Below are 14,982 nucleotides of genomic sequence, written 5' to 3'. Positions count from 1 at the left end.
CCTCAAAGCCTTACAAGAATCCATTCATAAAGAAGCATGGCAGCAAAATAATATATCAAATACAATATAAACTGCACTCTTCCTAATCAAGAATACAATATTTTCTCAACTTCTGTAGTGTAAACCTGAAGATCTCAGAAAAATCTCAGAAAAATACAAGATTGAAACACAAATTACATAATAAAAACAAGAACATAAACAAACCAATAACACACACCCTCCCGTTAACACATTTAAAAGGATAGAGGATGTTAATCAGCCAAAGGTCTGATTGAAGAAGAATGTTTTTGCCTGGCACCTAAAAGTGTATAATAAAGTCACCAGGTGAACCTCCCTGGAGAGAACATCCACAAAGAGAGAGCCACTGCAGAAAAGACCCATTCTCATACTGCCACCCTTTGGACCTCTCATGGATGAGGCATACCAAGAAGGGCCTCTGATTATTATCGCAGGTTCCCAGTAGGAAGAGGTAGTTCCTGAGGTATTGAGATCCTCAGCCATGTAAAACTTCATAGTTCAAAACCAACACTTTGAATTGGGCCTGGAAACTAATTGGCAGCCAATGCAGTCAGTCCAGGATTGGTGTAACATGCTCAAATTGTCTTGCCCTGTGAGGAACCTGGCCACTGAATTCTGCACCAGCCAAAGTTTCTGAACTGTCTTCAGAGGCAGTCCTACGTATAACACATTGCAGTAATCTAACCTAGAAGCTACCAAAGCATAGACAACAGTAGTTAGACTATCACTGTCCAGATTATGGATGCAGCTGGGCTACCAGCAAAAGCTGATAGAAAGCACTCCACACCCGTGAGGCCACCTGAGTCCTAAGCGACAGCAAAAGATCCAGAAGTACCCCCAGGCTGCTTACACACTTCATCCAAGGAAGTATAGCCCCATCAAGAGCAGGCAACCTCCCATCCATCCTGTCTAGGGAACCACCCACTAAGAGTGCCTCATTCTTATCTGGATTGAGCTTCAGTGTGTTGGCTCTCATCTAGTCCATTATCAAGGCAAGACAACAGTCCAGCATATCCACTGAAGGTTCCATGGAGCCAAAGAGCAGTCCCCATCCAAGTAGAAGTGGAACCACTGCAAAGTGGTGCCACCCAGGGAACCAATATGGCTCTACGAAGCAGGAAAGGGAACCCAGGAGCGATCATATCAACAGCCCAATCTATTCAGATGTTCCAGAGGTCAGCCAGCGCTTAGACAGGAGCACCCTTCATATCAGCCAGAATATTCCACAGAACTGTCTTAAAATCCACTGGCTCCATTAGCCACTGAGGGCGGACCATTCCAAAAGGTCCACTGCCTCTGCAGAGAGAAAAGGGTGCTGAAAGTCTAGATCTCAACAGGAAGTGATCTGACCATGACAAGCAACTGATGTCAATATCCCCCATCTTCAGATTATCATTTCTGCCAAGTTGAGAAAACAAGATCCAGAATGTGACCTGCAACATGCATTGGACCAGTGACATACTGTGACAGCCCCATGGTTTCATGGCATATGCTACACAGTTGTTCTTTTGTAAGGATGGCCTAAGTAAGAAACAGCTGGTGCATTGTAGTGGCTATGAAAATAAAGCTGCAATCCTATACACATTTACCTAAGAATAAGCCCCATTAAGATGAGTAACAACATTTTTTTTATTTGTACCCCACCCATCTGACTGGCTTGCCCCAGCCAACATATATAAAAACATGCTTAGGAGTATACATGCTTACACTGTGAACCAAGAGGTCCAGAGTTCAAATTCTGTCTCTGTCACAAACACACTAGGTGACTACTAACAAGCCACACTTTCTCTGCTTCCCATCTCCAGCATGGTAGCAATATTTATCATTATCCAGCTCTACAAGTCTATCTGTAGCTGCTTCTGTGGTCTCCCACTAGAGACCAAAGCCTAGAAACTAGACTATGACAAATGTCAGACTAGAACAGGGAAGGTCTGGACTCAAATCCTCATTCAGCCATAAACCCACTGAATGACCTTGGATCAGTCACCCTTGGGACATCCATCTTTCTCTCCCCTCCCACCATGGTTTCTTCCTAAAATGGCTACAGACAACCTGCAAATGAAAAGAGAAAGGAAAAACTGATCTGTCTGATTTCTCCTGCTCTCTGGCCGATCTCTCTCCCCACCTTCCTCTACGTTTTCCATCTGAAAATAGTTGCAGTCAACCAGCAAAGCACAAACAAACAAAGATATGGGAAAACTCCAGCTATCTGAATCAGCCAAGCGTGTAGTGGGGTTTGGGCATATTTTTTTATATTTGGATAAATGGACAACAAACATTCAGATAGCAGGACCTGCATGTATATACAAATGCTAAGCAGTTTATTTTAATTTAAGCTAAAAAGGAGGATAGCATAACATTTCACCACATGAGGGCAACATAACACAGCATAAAATTTCTTGATGCTTTGAGGCCTTTTGTGGGGGAAAACATTTAACATACAGGATTTGAAAAAGAACAGAATAAAACTGAGCAGAGCTCTATTTAGAATAATAAGCAAGAGCTTCCTGTATTTTCTGGTTACTTCTTCCTTTGCTTTTCTGTCTTTTTGAGACACTGCTCAGGAAGTATGCTGAAGCTAAGGTTTTAAAGAATGAGCAAAGGGGAGATACAATTTTTTTCAAGTCCAAAAACAGCATACACTCTGTAGTAGGCACACAATAATATCCTACACATGTCTATTTAGAAATAATGCTCCCAAGTAAATGTGCATAAGATTACAACCACACTATCTTTCTACAAACTTGGAAGCAACAATACACAACTCCTTCAAAGAACCAGTGAACCAGTCAGGTGTCAGCTGTTTTTAACTTGAAGACTGTCTTAATGTTTGTCTCCTTACTTACAGGAGTTCTTGAGGCATATTTTGAATACTGGCTAACTGAAAAGTCCGATTCCATTAGCAGCTCTGAGAAACTGCAGGGTGGCTGCTATAATGTTATCATACTTGGGCAGCTGAAGTTAATTCTTGACAGAATTTCATAGAAACAAGTGAATGATTAAATGGTGATTATCATTCAGTTTCCTCTTCAATGGAATCTGTAGACTTTCAGAGCTAATTCTTATTTAGCAAGATTCATATCAATAAGAGTTACTAATATGGATATTTTCTTACGTTGTACTATACTTTCGCTCGACAGATCCTAAGCATTAGGTCTTTCTATACCACAATAGCCAACATGGTGCCCTCCAATTCTCATCACACCAGCCTGCATGGCTAGTGATTAAGAATGGTGCTAGCAGCAGTCCACACAAAATCTGAAGCGTAACACACTGGCTATCTCTGTTTTATACTATACTATACTATACTACACTATACTATACTATACTATACTATACTATACTATATTTTATACTGTACTATTTTATATTTTATTCAAATTGTTTAACTTTATTGTCAACAGTGATCTTCATCTTTAGGGGTTTTCCCTCTCAAGGGAAAATCTCTTCTTTTTCTCTACCAAGAAACATTCTAGCAATAGTGAAAAGCTACTATAAATTTCAAACATAATTACAGATTTGCTTGAAATACAAAACCACTGAGTGCTGCCAAAAGTAATGTAATTAGGCTGGAATGGTAACTATGGTTAATGGCATCCAAATAAAGCAGAATCTGGAAGCCAACTTGAAATCATGGCTTCATATTCTGGCTTGTTTGGAAGACATTAACTATAGTTTCCCAATTCTGATATAATAGAAAGCTATTGTTAACTGTAGCTTCCTGGCTTCTCTACTCACTCATGCAAAGGAATGAACAAACTGGTTGTGCATGAAGCTTGTTCCTATCTCATTTTATTAAGCTAATATTTGATTATGCAAATACAGTCACTGCTTGAACAACAGAGAGTAACCCAATCTAACAGAGGACAATGTTACTCTATACTTTTAATGTGTGGAAGAGAGAATTTCAGAAGTGCAACTTTCCTCACTTTTCTGACAAACTGCATCTTCCACATAGTCTTTAAAAGTAGTACATTTGTCTACTCTTCTCTTGTATATGATCATCCTAAGGAAAGATCACTAGAATATTAAAAAGAAGATTTGTTGAGCATCAGTTTTAGAAACAAAACAATGATTTCTCTCAAGGCTACTGACATGAGAAAATGTTTTTACTTTTTAAGCAGTAGTAAAAACTTCTCAAACCAAATGACGGAACCTCGAATAGATGATGTTGTTTGGATTTTAAAAGACATGTAAGACAATTATGTGTAACACACACTTACTCCGTTCACATATAAAATGGGGGTAGAGGGATCTAATTTTAAAGGAGCACAAAGAAAAGTGGACCAAAACCTGCCCTTTTTATTGGCTTACCTTATTGCACTCTGTAACCTTTAAGCAGTTTTCCAACAGACCGGGTCCAATACTACAAATAGGGTAGGAAGGGATAAATTTGCTAAAATCTATGGAAAGCAGTAAAGTAAGATGGGTCTTATGCTTCTTTTGGGTAACAGCAGACTCCTCCACCTCAGCTTTATTATATGTGAAGATACAAACAAATGCCTCAAATTTCACCACACAATTACTTGGGAGCAAGCCAGAGATAGGGGAAAACTGAATTCCACATAAGCATGCACGGGATCAGGCTGCACATACTACATACACAAACTTGTTCTAGTGATTGATTTGGTGTATTAAGGATCCCCTGAATGGGTTATAGCTTGCTGTTTTCACTTTGGCATATATGAACATCAATTAAATTATCCTAATTTTATTCAGATACAAGTGTATTATTTTTAATTATTTTACTTGAAATATTGCTTAAAAGTGGAACTTTAAAGAGAGGGCACATGTTGTGATCTGCCAGGGAAATTCAGCATTTTAAGTTCATTTATGATGTAGTTTTATTTGGGTCTGGGTTAATTTCAAATGATGTCACCTTGTGTTACTCTCAGACTGTTAAGCATTTGTTTTGTGATGGTATCATGAATAAATAATATTTTTTAATGTTTACATATATGCACTTTAAAGCTTCCTAAAACTGTCTAGAAAAACAATCTGTTTTATTTTAGAACAGTTAATATTATGTATACTAATATTTTTACTTCTCTTTTCACCACAACCAAAGCTCAACAAAAACGTAACAAATATATTATCAGATAAACTGCTATATCAGAAAATTTACCATCTTTTCTTCATACTCTGGATCAACATCTTTTTCAGATTTAGATGCCTTTGGAGGGGGCTTTAGTTGAAATGGAGGATCATTTCTCTGTAAACAAAATGACAAATTCTACAATTACTGTGTGTCTAATGGAGGACCAAATTCCCCATTCAACTCACCTCCCCCCCCCCCCCATTGCCTCTGTAAAAATCAAGAAAATACGACTTCTGAAATGAGGGGAAGAACTTGTTTGTGCTTTCAAAACAATGCATATACCTCCGCCACCCACACTGTGAAAAGTTTCCTGCACTCAGATACCACATAAATTTGCTTAAGATTCAAAGAGTGATACAAGTAGTTGTGCCTATGGGCATCTGAACTTAAGATTTTCAAACAGCAACACATCCCTGTGACATATTGTGCACTGCTTTTAAAACTGAGGAAAATTTCAAAAACACATGGTTGTATAACAAGGGGAGACATGTGGGCTGTTGAAAAAGGGAAGTCAAAATTGCACTGGATATGCCTGAAGTTGCTCTTTAGGCTCTTACACAGGGGCAGGGAAAATTCCAGTGCTTTATTTTTTCCAAGGAACATTTTCCATTCCATAAGATCATTAACAGCAATGAATGGATACTAGTTACAAATATATTAGGCACACCTTCCAGTTTCAAAATGTTCATCTTTGTTTACTTAATATAAGTAAAATAAATAAATAAATTAGATCACTCTCTAGGTCAGGGGTTGGGCTAGTTTGACAGGTGGGCAGGAATGGACAGGTGGGCTGGGAATGAGCAAAACTTGAGCAACAACAACATGCTCAAGTATTGCTGCTTGTTCCTGCTGAACCACACAATAAGCCAACAATCATACCTTAAATATGAGTTATAGTTTAGGTGGATATACAAGGACAGCAAACTAAACTGATCATCTGTTCTTTTCAGGTCTCTGTGCCCATAGTGGACAGAAAGTAGGTAGAACCTGGGCAACTGGCCAATGATGGTAACTGCACCTAATGAAAACTACTAAAGAATGTTTCACTATATGGAATCTTCCTGGCTTTTTATGTTTTTAGGTTATGTTAGTTATTCTTCTGATTGTGTTTATTTAACTGATTGTGGTATTGTTTGTTTATATTGCTGTAACACACTCTGGATGGTTAACAAAAATCATAAACAACCTGATGGTCTACAGATTTTGTTGAACTCCACATCCCATCAGCCTGGCAGCATAACCAATAGTCAGAGAATATGGGAGTTTCAGTACCAACACACCTAGAGGACCACAGCTTCCCCACTCCTGCTCTCAACCTGTCCTGTGGACAGCCTCAGTGCACACTTGCCGCCACTGCATTTAGGCATAAGCAAGAGAAGGTCAAGAACTTGCAAGGAGGACTGCTTGGTTCTCCCACCATAACTGAGCTTCACAGTCCTGCTCCCAGGACCTTTCGATGCTCTTCAAGGAATCTTAAACCAAGGATGGGGAAATTGTGATGCTCCTGAAGTTGCTGCACACCATCAGTCTCAGGCAGCACTGTCATTAGCCGAGAAGATGGTATAGCAGATATAAAATGCTGGACTAAGATCAGGGAAACCAGGGTTCAAATCCCCGCCTCAGCCATGAAGTTCACTGGGCCAGTCCCTCACTCCCAGACTATCCTACCTCACAGGGTTGTTGTGAGGATAAAACAGGGGGAGAGAAATACATTCAACACCTTTAGCTCCTTGAAAGAAATGCAACAAGCAATAACTAACACACGCTGGGAACCACAAGTCCCTCACCCTTGCTCTAGTCCTGCCTCCTACAGCAGCCAACCCAGTGCCCCTGGGAAGCCACATAGAACCCGCACATGATGGGTTGGCATCAGCCCTCGCAAAGCCAACCCCTCCCTCCCTCCCACACCGCAAGTGGAATAAACATGTGCCTGGAGGAGATACACTTCGCCTGTGGGCGTTTCTTCCATAAATTAAGTATCAAACAGCAGATTACTCAGGCAAGCAAGGACTCAGCATAGTAAACCTTCCCAAGTCCCTGACCGCGATGGGCTTAAAACGACTGATGAGGCATAGCTGTCAACCTTCCCTTTTTTGCGGGAAATTCCCTTATTCCAGTGCCGTTTCCCGCTGCTATCCCGGATTGTTAGATATCCCATAGACTGTCCCTGGGATAGGTGAGGCTACTGATCCCTTATTTTCAAATCTGAAAGTTGACAGCTATGCTGATGAAGATCAGCGATCCTCCATTCCAGATGTGCTGGACAGCTGCTCCTGTCATTCCCGAGCACTTTTTGCTGGCTGGGCGGCTGATGGGGAGGACGCATCTGGAGGGCCGCTGGTTCTGCAGCCTTGGTGTAAACGAAAAATAAAGAAATGGGCGCGCGAGGGTAAGGTGGGGGGGGTGATGGTCTCTCAAAAGGACGGATGCAGTTTCGTATGCTGGCTCCCCGGAGCTTAGCGCTCCGGGTGGGGTTGTTAAAAAATGAAAATAAAGTGTTCCTCTGAGCATACGCAGAGGTTTGAGGTGATTGTGGCGCGCGATCTAGAGGCCGCCGCCGCCGCCCTCGTCCTCCTCCCCGTTTCCCGCGCCGTACCTCCTCTGGGCCGCCGGGCTCCTGTGAGGAGGAAGAGAAAGCGGCCGAGGTGGAGGGCTCCTCCTCGACCTCCTCGCAGCCCGGGCTGGCAGCGGCTGGGGCCGGAGCCGCTGTCAGTGCTGTCGCCGCCACCGGGACAACGACGTCGGCCTCGGCAGCGTCCATTTTGTGTCTCGGAAACCGCCGGTCGGTGGAGCAGGAGTTGTGGGGGCAGGAGGGGGGGCGGGGTAGGGACCCCCTCAAAACCCGCCCCCCTCCCTTGGCTCCCCCTCCTTTTCCTCCCGCCGCCCTCCCTCGGCAGCGACGGGTATCGCAAGAAACCGCGAGAACGACGCTGGGCGCCTTCGCGCGCGCGGGAATGGGAAGGCAAGGTTGTGGTTGTTATGGTTCGGAGGAGCACGTGACGCGAGACAGGAGGCTCCTCCCCCTTTGAGAAACTGCAGGGGCGAATTTTAAGGGTTGCTTCCAACGGCACTGTCGCACTTTAATAATCAATACCGGTTAATTAATAGCATTTAGTCCCGCTTGAGCTTTTTTTTTTTTTATTTTTGGTTCTAGGTTCCTTCCTCGCTTTCTTTTTTCCCGTAGTTTTTTTCATAAGGAGCGCGGGAAGCTGCTTAAATCAAACCAACGGTCCACCTGGCTCAGTATTGCCTACACTGGTCGGCAGCAGCTTTCCGATGGGCGGGTGGCAGATATTGCACCTGGGTCCTAATGCCCCGCAAGGGATGTGCTGTTGATGCTGTAGCGCTTACCCACAACCCTCGCCCACCCCCAAAAAACCGCATACACAAACTTCCTATTTGCATATTGCTGTCTTTCTTTGTGAACAGTCCGGTCTTTTGATTTCATACAACACATATATGTATGTAATGTATATTATAAAGACAATAAATACTAATAGTCAGAAGGTGTTGCTTCCAAAGTTCCTCTTGTCTGTTAATGATTGCCTTTATCTTTTATACATTTACAGCGCGTTTAGGTGCTAAAGCAACAATAGATATCTGTTGAGAGGTGGTTGGGGTTTTTTCCTACTAGCAATTTAAAAAGTGGACGTTTGCATGGGAGGGGGAAGTTAATAAGGAATCTTCAAACCATTGCCACACCATCGCCTTACATGCATACCGATCCCTATCCAGACAGTCTTAACTCATGCTCGTCGTTTTCCTCCCTTAGTTTTAAACTTCCGACACTTATCATGATGATGTTATCATACTGACGAATAGCATAAACACCAAACTGATTAATTAATTACTAATGCTCGCGAAGATTTGTATTTCCCCCCATAGCTGTCAACCTTCCCCTTTTTTGGAGGGAAATTCCCTTATTCCAGCACCGTTTCCCGCTGCTTCCCCGGAATGATAGATATCCAGTAGACTGTCCCCGGGACAGGTGAGGCTGCTGATCCCTTATTTTCTAGGCTGCCGATCCCTTATTTTCAAATCTGAAAGTTGACAGCTATGATTCCCCGCCCCCCTTCCCAGTTCCCCGCTCTTTCCCAGCGCTCATAACAGAACATGCGCCAGTGACCCCGGAGGGAGGGAGGACAGAACTGAACATGCGTAAAGGCGACTTCCGAGGCTGGTGCCCTTAGGTTGAGCCCTTAAACAAGATACTGTAAGCCTTGCCGCTGCCGAGGTGAACCCATAGATATTGGAAAAAAATGAAGAGGAGCACGTAGCTTGAACTGCCATTACAAACTTTTTAAACAATTAAATTTCTATACCACCCTTCAGCCGAAAAAATCATAAAATTAATCTTCACAGTATTCAACTATAAAGCATGTGTTATATCTATTGATGTATGCAGGCAGAAAGTTCAATACTCCATACATATCGATTTTTTTAAAAAAATTGTTACTTGTCTGAATTTTTAAAGCAATTTCATGAGTAGGTTTCAACATGGTCAGGTACTAATGCAATTTATTCTGTGATCCTGTACACATCTCCACAAAAGTAAATGGGTCTTACTCCTAGGTAAAAGTTTAGGACTAAAAATGCTTAGTCCATTACGACTGGTAGGACCGAGGGCTGAGAAGCTCCAACAATAGACAGAGTCAGACAAAATGATAGACAGAGCTAAATAATCCTAGTTTTGTCCCCATCCTCTGAGAAAGCTCTGTTGGCAGTGCATGACATGACATTAACATTTGAAAACCTTCCTTTTGATGGCACCCCAGTCATGCCTGCCTGGTAAGTTGTGGGTGAACATACCAGACTACACAGCGATTCTTCAAACAGCTCTTGTTTATTCACAAGCCAGAACACAACTGAACTGAAGGGTTCAGTCAGCCTGCTTATATAGAGCTCCAGTACAACGTAACTGTAACAATTTTCTAAAAGTATCCAATCACTGAACGTCACTTTTGATCCCTTATTTGCATAACTATCTACAGTATCCCCCTGCTGGCCCAGGGTGAGATCTTCAGTACATAACACTGCCCTCAGAAGGGAGCTGTCACAAGATCTTGCATTAGTGATTTAGATCAAGAAAATGGTGCAAGAGAAAGAGTCAAACATTATTAGCTTCCATGTCCTGATCCAGCTGAGGAAAGGAGGGACAAGCTTTCAAATACTGTAAAAGTAAATATGTAGGATATCCTATCATAAAGGTAAAGATAAAGGGACCCCTGACCATTAGGTCCAGTCGTGGCCGACTCTGGGGTTGCGGCACTCATCTCGCATTATTGGCCGAGGGAGCTGACGTATAGCTTCCGGGTCATGTGGCCAGCCTGACTAAGCCGCTTCTGGCAAACCAGAGCAGCACACGGAAACGCTGTTTACCTTTCCACCAGAGTGGTACCTATTTATCTATTTGCACTTTGACGTGCTTTTGACTGCTAGGTTGGCAGGAGCAGGGACCGAGCAACGGGAGCTCACCCCGTTGCAGGAATTCGAACCGCCAACCTTCTGATCGGCAAGTCATAGGCTCTGTGGTTTAACCCACAGCGCCACCTGCATCCCTATCCTATCATAACATCTCATAAATAATGTATATGGCCTCATAAAACAATGGTGGGCTGAAGGTATTTACAGTACTGTATTATTATTATTATTATTATTATTATTATTATTATTATTATTATTATATTTACATCCCACCTTTCCTCTAAGGAGGTTCTCCCCCTCCCCCAGTTGTTTCCTCACCACAACCCTTGTGACACAGGTTAGGCTGAGAGACAGCAACTGATCCAAGCTCACTCAGGAAGCTTCATGGCTGAGCTGCAACTTGAACCCTGGTTTCGCAGACCAACATTCTAATCAGCATTCTAGATTAGGATGTACTGGTATACAGGTGAAACTCGGAAAATTAGAATATTGTGGAAATTTCATTTATTTCAGTAATTCAACTTAAAAGGTGAAACTAATATATGAGATAGACTCATGACATGCAAAACGAGATATGTCAAGCCTTTATTTGTTATAACTGTGATATTATGGCGTACAGCTGATGAAAACCCCAAATTAACAATCTCAGAAAATTAGAATATTAAATGAAATCAGCAAAGCAAGGATTGCAAATAGAGCAATATTGGACCTCTGAGAAGTAGAAGCATGAATATGTACTCAGTACTTGGTTTGGGCCCCATTTGCATAAATTACTGCCTCAATGCGGCATGGCACAGATGCGATCAGCCTATGGCACTGCTGAGGTGTTATGGAAGACCGGGATGCTTCAATAGCAGCCTTTAGCTCTTCTGCATTTTTCGGTCTCATGTCTCTCATCTTTCTCTTGGCAATGCCCCATAGATTCTCTATGGGGTTCAGGTCAGGCGAGTTTGCTGACTAATCCAGCACAGTAACCCCATGGGCACTGAACCAGGTTTTGGTACTTTTAGCAGTGTGGGCAGGTACTAAGTCCTGCTGGAAAATGAAGTCAGCATCCCCCTACAGCTCATCTGCAGAAGGAAGGATGAAGTGCTCCAAAATCTCCTGGTAGAGGGCTGCGTTGACCCTGGACTTAATGAAGCACAGTGGACCAACACCAGCTGATGGCATGGCTCCCCAAATCAACACTTCACACTGGACTTCAAGCATCTGGCGTTGTGTGCCTCCCCATTCTTCCTCCAGACTCTGGGTCCTTGGTTTCCAAATGAGATGCAAAAGCTGTTCTCATCAGAAAAAAGGACTTGGGACCACTGAGCAACAAACCAATTCTTTTTTTCTTTAGCCCAGGCAAGATGACGTTGTTTCTTGTTCAGGAGCAGCTTGACAAGAGGAATACAACATTTGAAGCCCATCTCCAGGATCCATCTGTGTGTGGTGGCTCTTGATGCACTAACTCCAGCCTCAGTCCACTCCTTGTGAAAGTCCCCAACACATTTGAATGGTCTTTTTCTGACAATCCTCTCCAGGCTGTGGTCATCCCTGCTGTTTGTGCACCTTTTTCTTCCACACTTTTCCCTTCCGTATAACTTTCCGTTAATGTGCTTTGATACAGCACTTTGGGAACATCCAACTTCTTCTGCAATTACCGTTTGAGGCTTTCCCTCCTTATGGAGGGTCTCAATGATGGCTTTCTGCACAACTGTCAGGTCAGCAGCCTTCCCCATGATTGTGCTTCCTACTGAACCCATTGCAGGTGTTATGGATTGAATAGCTACTCCACCTTTTCACAATATTCTAATTTTCTGAGATTGTTAATTTGGGGTTTTCATCAGCTGTACCCCATAATCATCACAATTATAACAAATAAAGGCTTGACATATCTCGCTTTGTATGTCATGAGTCTATCTCATATATTAGTTTCACCTTTTAAGTTGACTTACTGAAATAAACGAACTTTTCCACGATATTCTAATTTTCTGAGTTTCACCTGTATCTCCTTGAAAATTGTGTGGCTTTCCACCTCCCAGTGGTTTTCCAATACTGACAACAATTGTCACTCTTCTTCCTCCTGCCCTCACATGCTAAATTAGGCTGCTGAGATTTAAAAAAAATGTTTAGGGGAAGCAGTAAAAGATATGTGGTTGAAAGGAGTGAGAGAGTGAGTTTCAGTTTGGGCACTGAAAATAAACTGCTGGGCTAAGCATGCACTCAAGAGACAGCTTGTTCCAAAAAAATTATGTCCCCCTTCCTGAGTCAGTATTTTCCACCTGGCTTCACTTTGTGGGTGTCAGCATTTCAGGGGAAAACAAAGTAGATCCCACTGACAAGCCCAAATTAGTAATAGTAGTGATGCTTCCTTCCTACCACTAGAGAGCACTAGATCCCTACTTAACACGAGCATGGGGTTTTTAAACAGTAGTAAAACAGGGCATTTTTGCCTTTCAGTGAAACATATCCTACATGCAGGCTGCTCCATTAGGACAAATGGGGCACTGCCCCACCAACTTCAGTCTGCCCTTAGCCAGCCCTCACCTGCCTACTTCCTTATTTACTTGCAACCAGTCCTGGGGGGGGCATCACTGCCTGTCAGCTTTCTCCTCTTTAGTACAGTGGTACATCGGGTTAAGAACTTAATTTGTTCTGGAGGTCTGTTCTTAACCTGAAACTGTTCTTAACCTGAAGCACCACTTTAGCTAATGGGGCCTCCTGCTGCTGCTGCACCGCCGCTGCAAGATTTCTGTTCTTATCCTGAAGCAAATTTCTCAACCCAAGGTAATATTTCTGTGTTAGCGGAGTTTGTAACCTGAAGTGTATGTAACCTGAAGCGTATGTAACCTGAGGTACCACTGTATTGCTGTTGCCTGCATAGAACTTAAGCCGCATATCTGACATATATACAGCAGAGGGCTTGAACCTGTAATGTAATGTAATGTAATGTAATGTAATGTAATGTAATATTTAATAATCAATATACTGTAAGAAGGCACTGTGGTCTATACAACAGAGTCTAGGGCTTGCCGATCGGAAGGTCGGCGGTTCAAATCCCCACAACAAGGTGAGCTCCTGTTGCTCGGTACCAGCTCCTGCCAACCTAGCAGTTCGAAAGCACTAAGTGCAAGTAGATAAATAAGTACCACTCTGGCGGGAAGGTAAACGGCGTTTCGGTGCGCTGCTCTGGTTTGCCAGAAGCAGCTTTGTCATGCTGGCCACATGACCCAGAAGCTGTCTGCGGACAAATGCCGGCTCCCTCGGCCTATAGAGTGAGATGAGCGCACAACCCCAAAGAGGTCTGTGACTGGAGCTAATGGTCAGGGGTACCGTTACCTTTACCTTTATACTGTAAGAGACCACAAAACAATAAAGAAATGAAGAGAGATGTTGAAGCTAGCAGGGTCGAAATCACCTAACTGCACTCCTGGTGTCCTGGCGGGGGGGGGGGGACCAGACAGCACACTGCCCACCCACCACATATTTGTAACCAAAAGAAAAAACATGAAAGAGGGAAGAGAAAATAATAATTAACAGGTAGAAATAAGAAGGTAGGGAAAATGGCAAAGAAGGAAAGAGAAGGAAATTGAGGAAATGCAAAATAAAGTGCGGGGAACAAGAAATAATAGAAGTGTCTTGAAAAGAGTGGGGGAGGGATGTCCCCCACTTATTTGGGGAAAACAATTATCTCCCTTCCTTAAGCAATAGTGGGATAGTGAAACTCCCTCCACAAAGCATAACTATGAAGCTGAACTCCCACCCCCAAGCAGTATATAAATTTTATGAAACTAATAATATAATAAAATAGCAAACAAACATACAAATCGTTATTATATCACCTGGAGTACTGCATCCAGTTCTGGGCACTGCAGTTTAAGAAGGATATTGACAAGCTGGAATGTGTGGAGAGAAGGGCAACCAAGATGATTAAGGGTCTGGAAACCAAGCCTTAGGAGGAGTTGGATGTGTTTAGCCTGGAAAAGAGGAAACTGACAGGAGATGCCATGTTGTTGTTGTTGTTTAGTCATTTAGTCGTGCCCGACTCTTCATGGCCCCATGGACCAGAGCACGCCAGGCACTCCTGTCTTCCACTGCCTCCCACAGTTTGGTCAAATTCATGCTGGTAGCTTCGAGAACACTATCCAACCATCTCGTCCTCTGTCATCCCCTTCTCCTTGTGCCCTCCATCTTTTCTAACATCAGGGTCTTCTCCAGGGAGTCTTTTCTTCTCATGAGGTGGCCAAAGTACTGGAGCCTCAGCTTCACGATCTGTCCTTCCAGTGAGCACTCAGGGCTAATTTCCTTAAGAATTGATAGGTTTGATCTTCTTGCTCTCAAGAGTCTCCTCCAGCACCATAATTCAAAAGCATCAATTCTTTGGCGATCAGCCTTCTTTATGGTCCAGCTCTCACTTCCATACATCGCTACTGGGAAAGGAGATGCGATAGTCATCT

The 14,982-nt window shown here is 43.0% G+C and overlaps 1 protein-coding gene across 1 annotated transcript in view; it reads right to left on the bottom strand.

Moving 5' to 3' along the window:
• SMARCA1 (SNF2 related chromatin remodeling ATPase 1) overlaps window positions 1-8,112 on the bottom strand; it is a 49,251-nt gene extending 41,139 nt beyond the window's left edge. Inside the window, exons 1-2 of the mRNA XM_083722115.1 lie at window positions 7,713-8,112; window positions 5,144-5,230 (exon numbers count right to left, since the gene is read on the bottom strand). Coding sequence (XP_083578241.1) covers window positions 5,144-5,230; window positions 7,713-7,877 — 252 coding nt within the window. The 5' untranslated portion in view covers window positions 7,878-8,112. The remainder of the gene's footprint in view (window positions 1-5,143; window positions 5,231-7,712) is intronic.
• Between the last annotated feature and the right edge of the window lie 6,870 nt (window positions 8,113-14,982).

This window comes from Podarcis gaigeae (genome assembly GCF_964106915.1).
Source record: "Podarcis gaigeae genome assembly, chromosome: Z".
Classification (NCBI taxonomy): Eukaryota; Metazoa; Chordata; class Lepidosauria; order Squamata; family Lacertidae; genus Podarcis; species Podarcis gaigeae.
The sequence above is the reverse complement of the archived record's forward strand: the minus strand, read 5'-3'. Positions and strand labels throughout refer to the sequence as shown.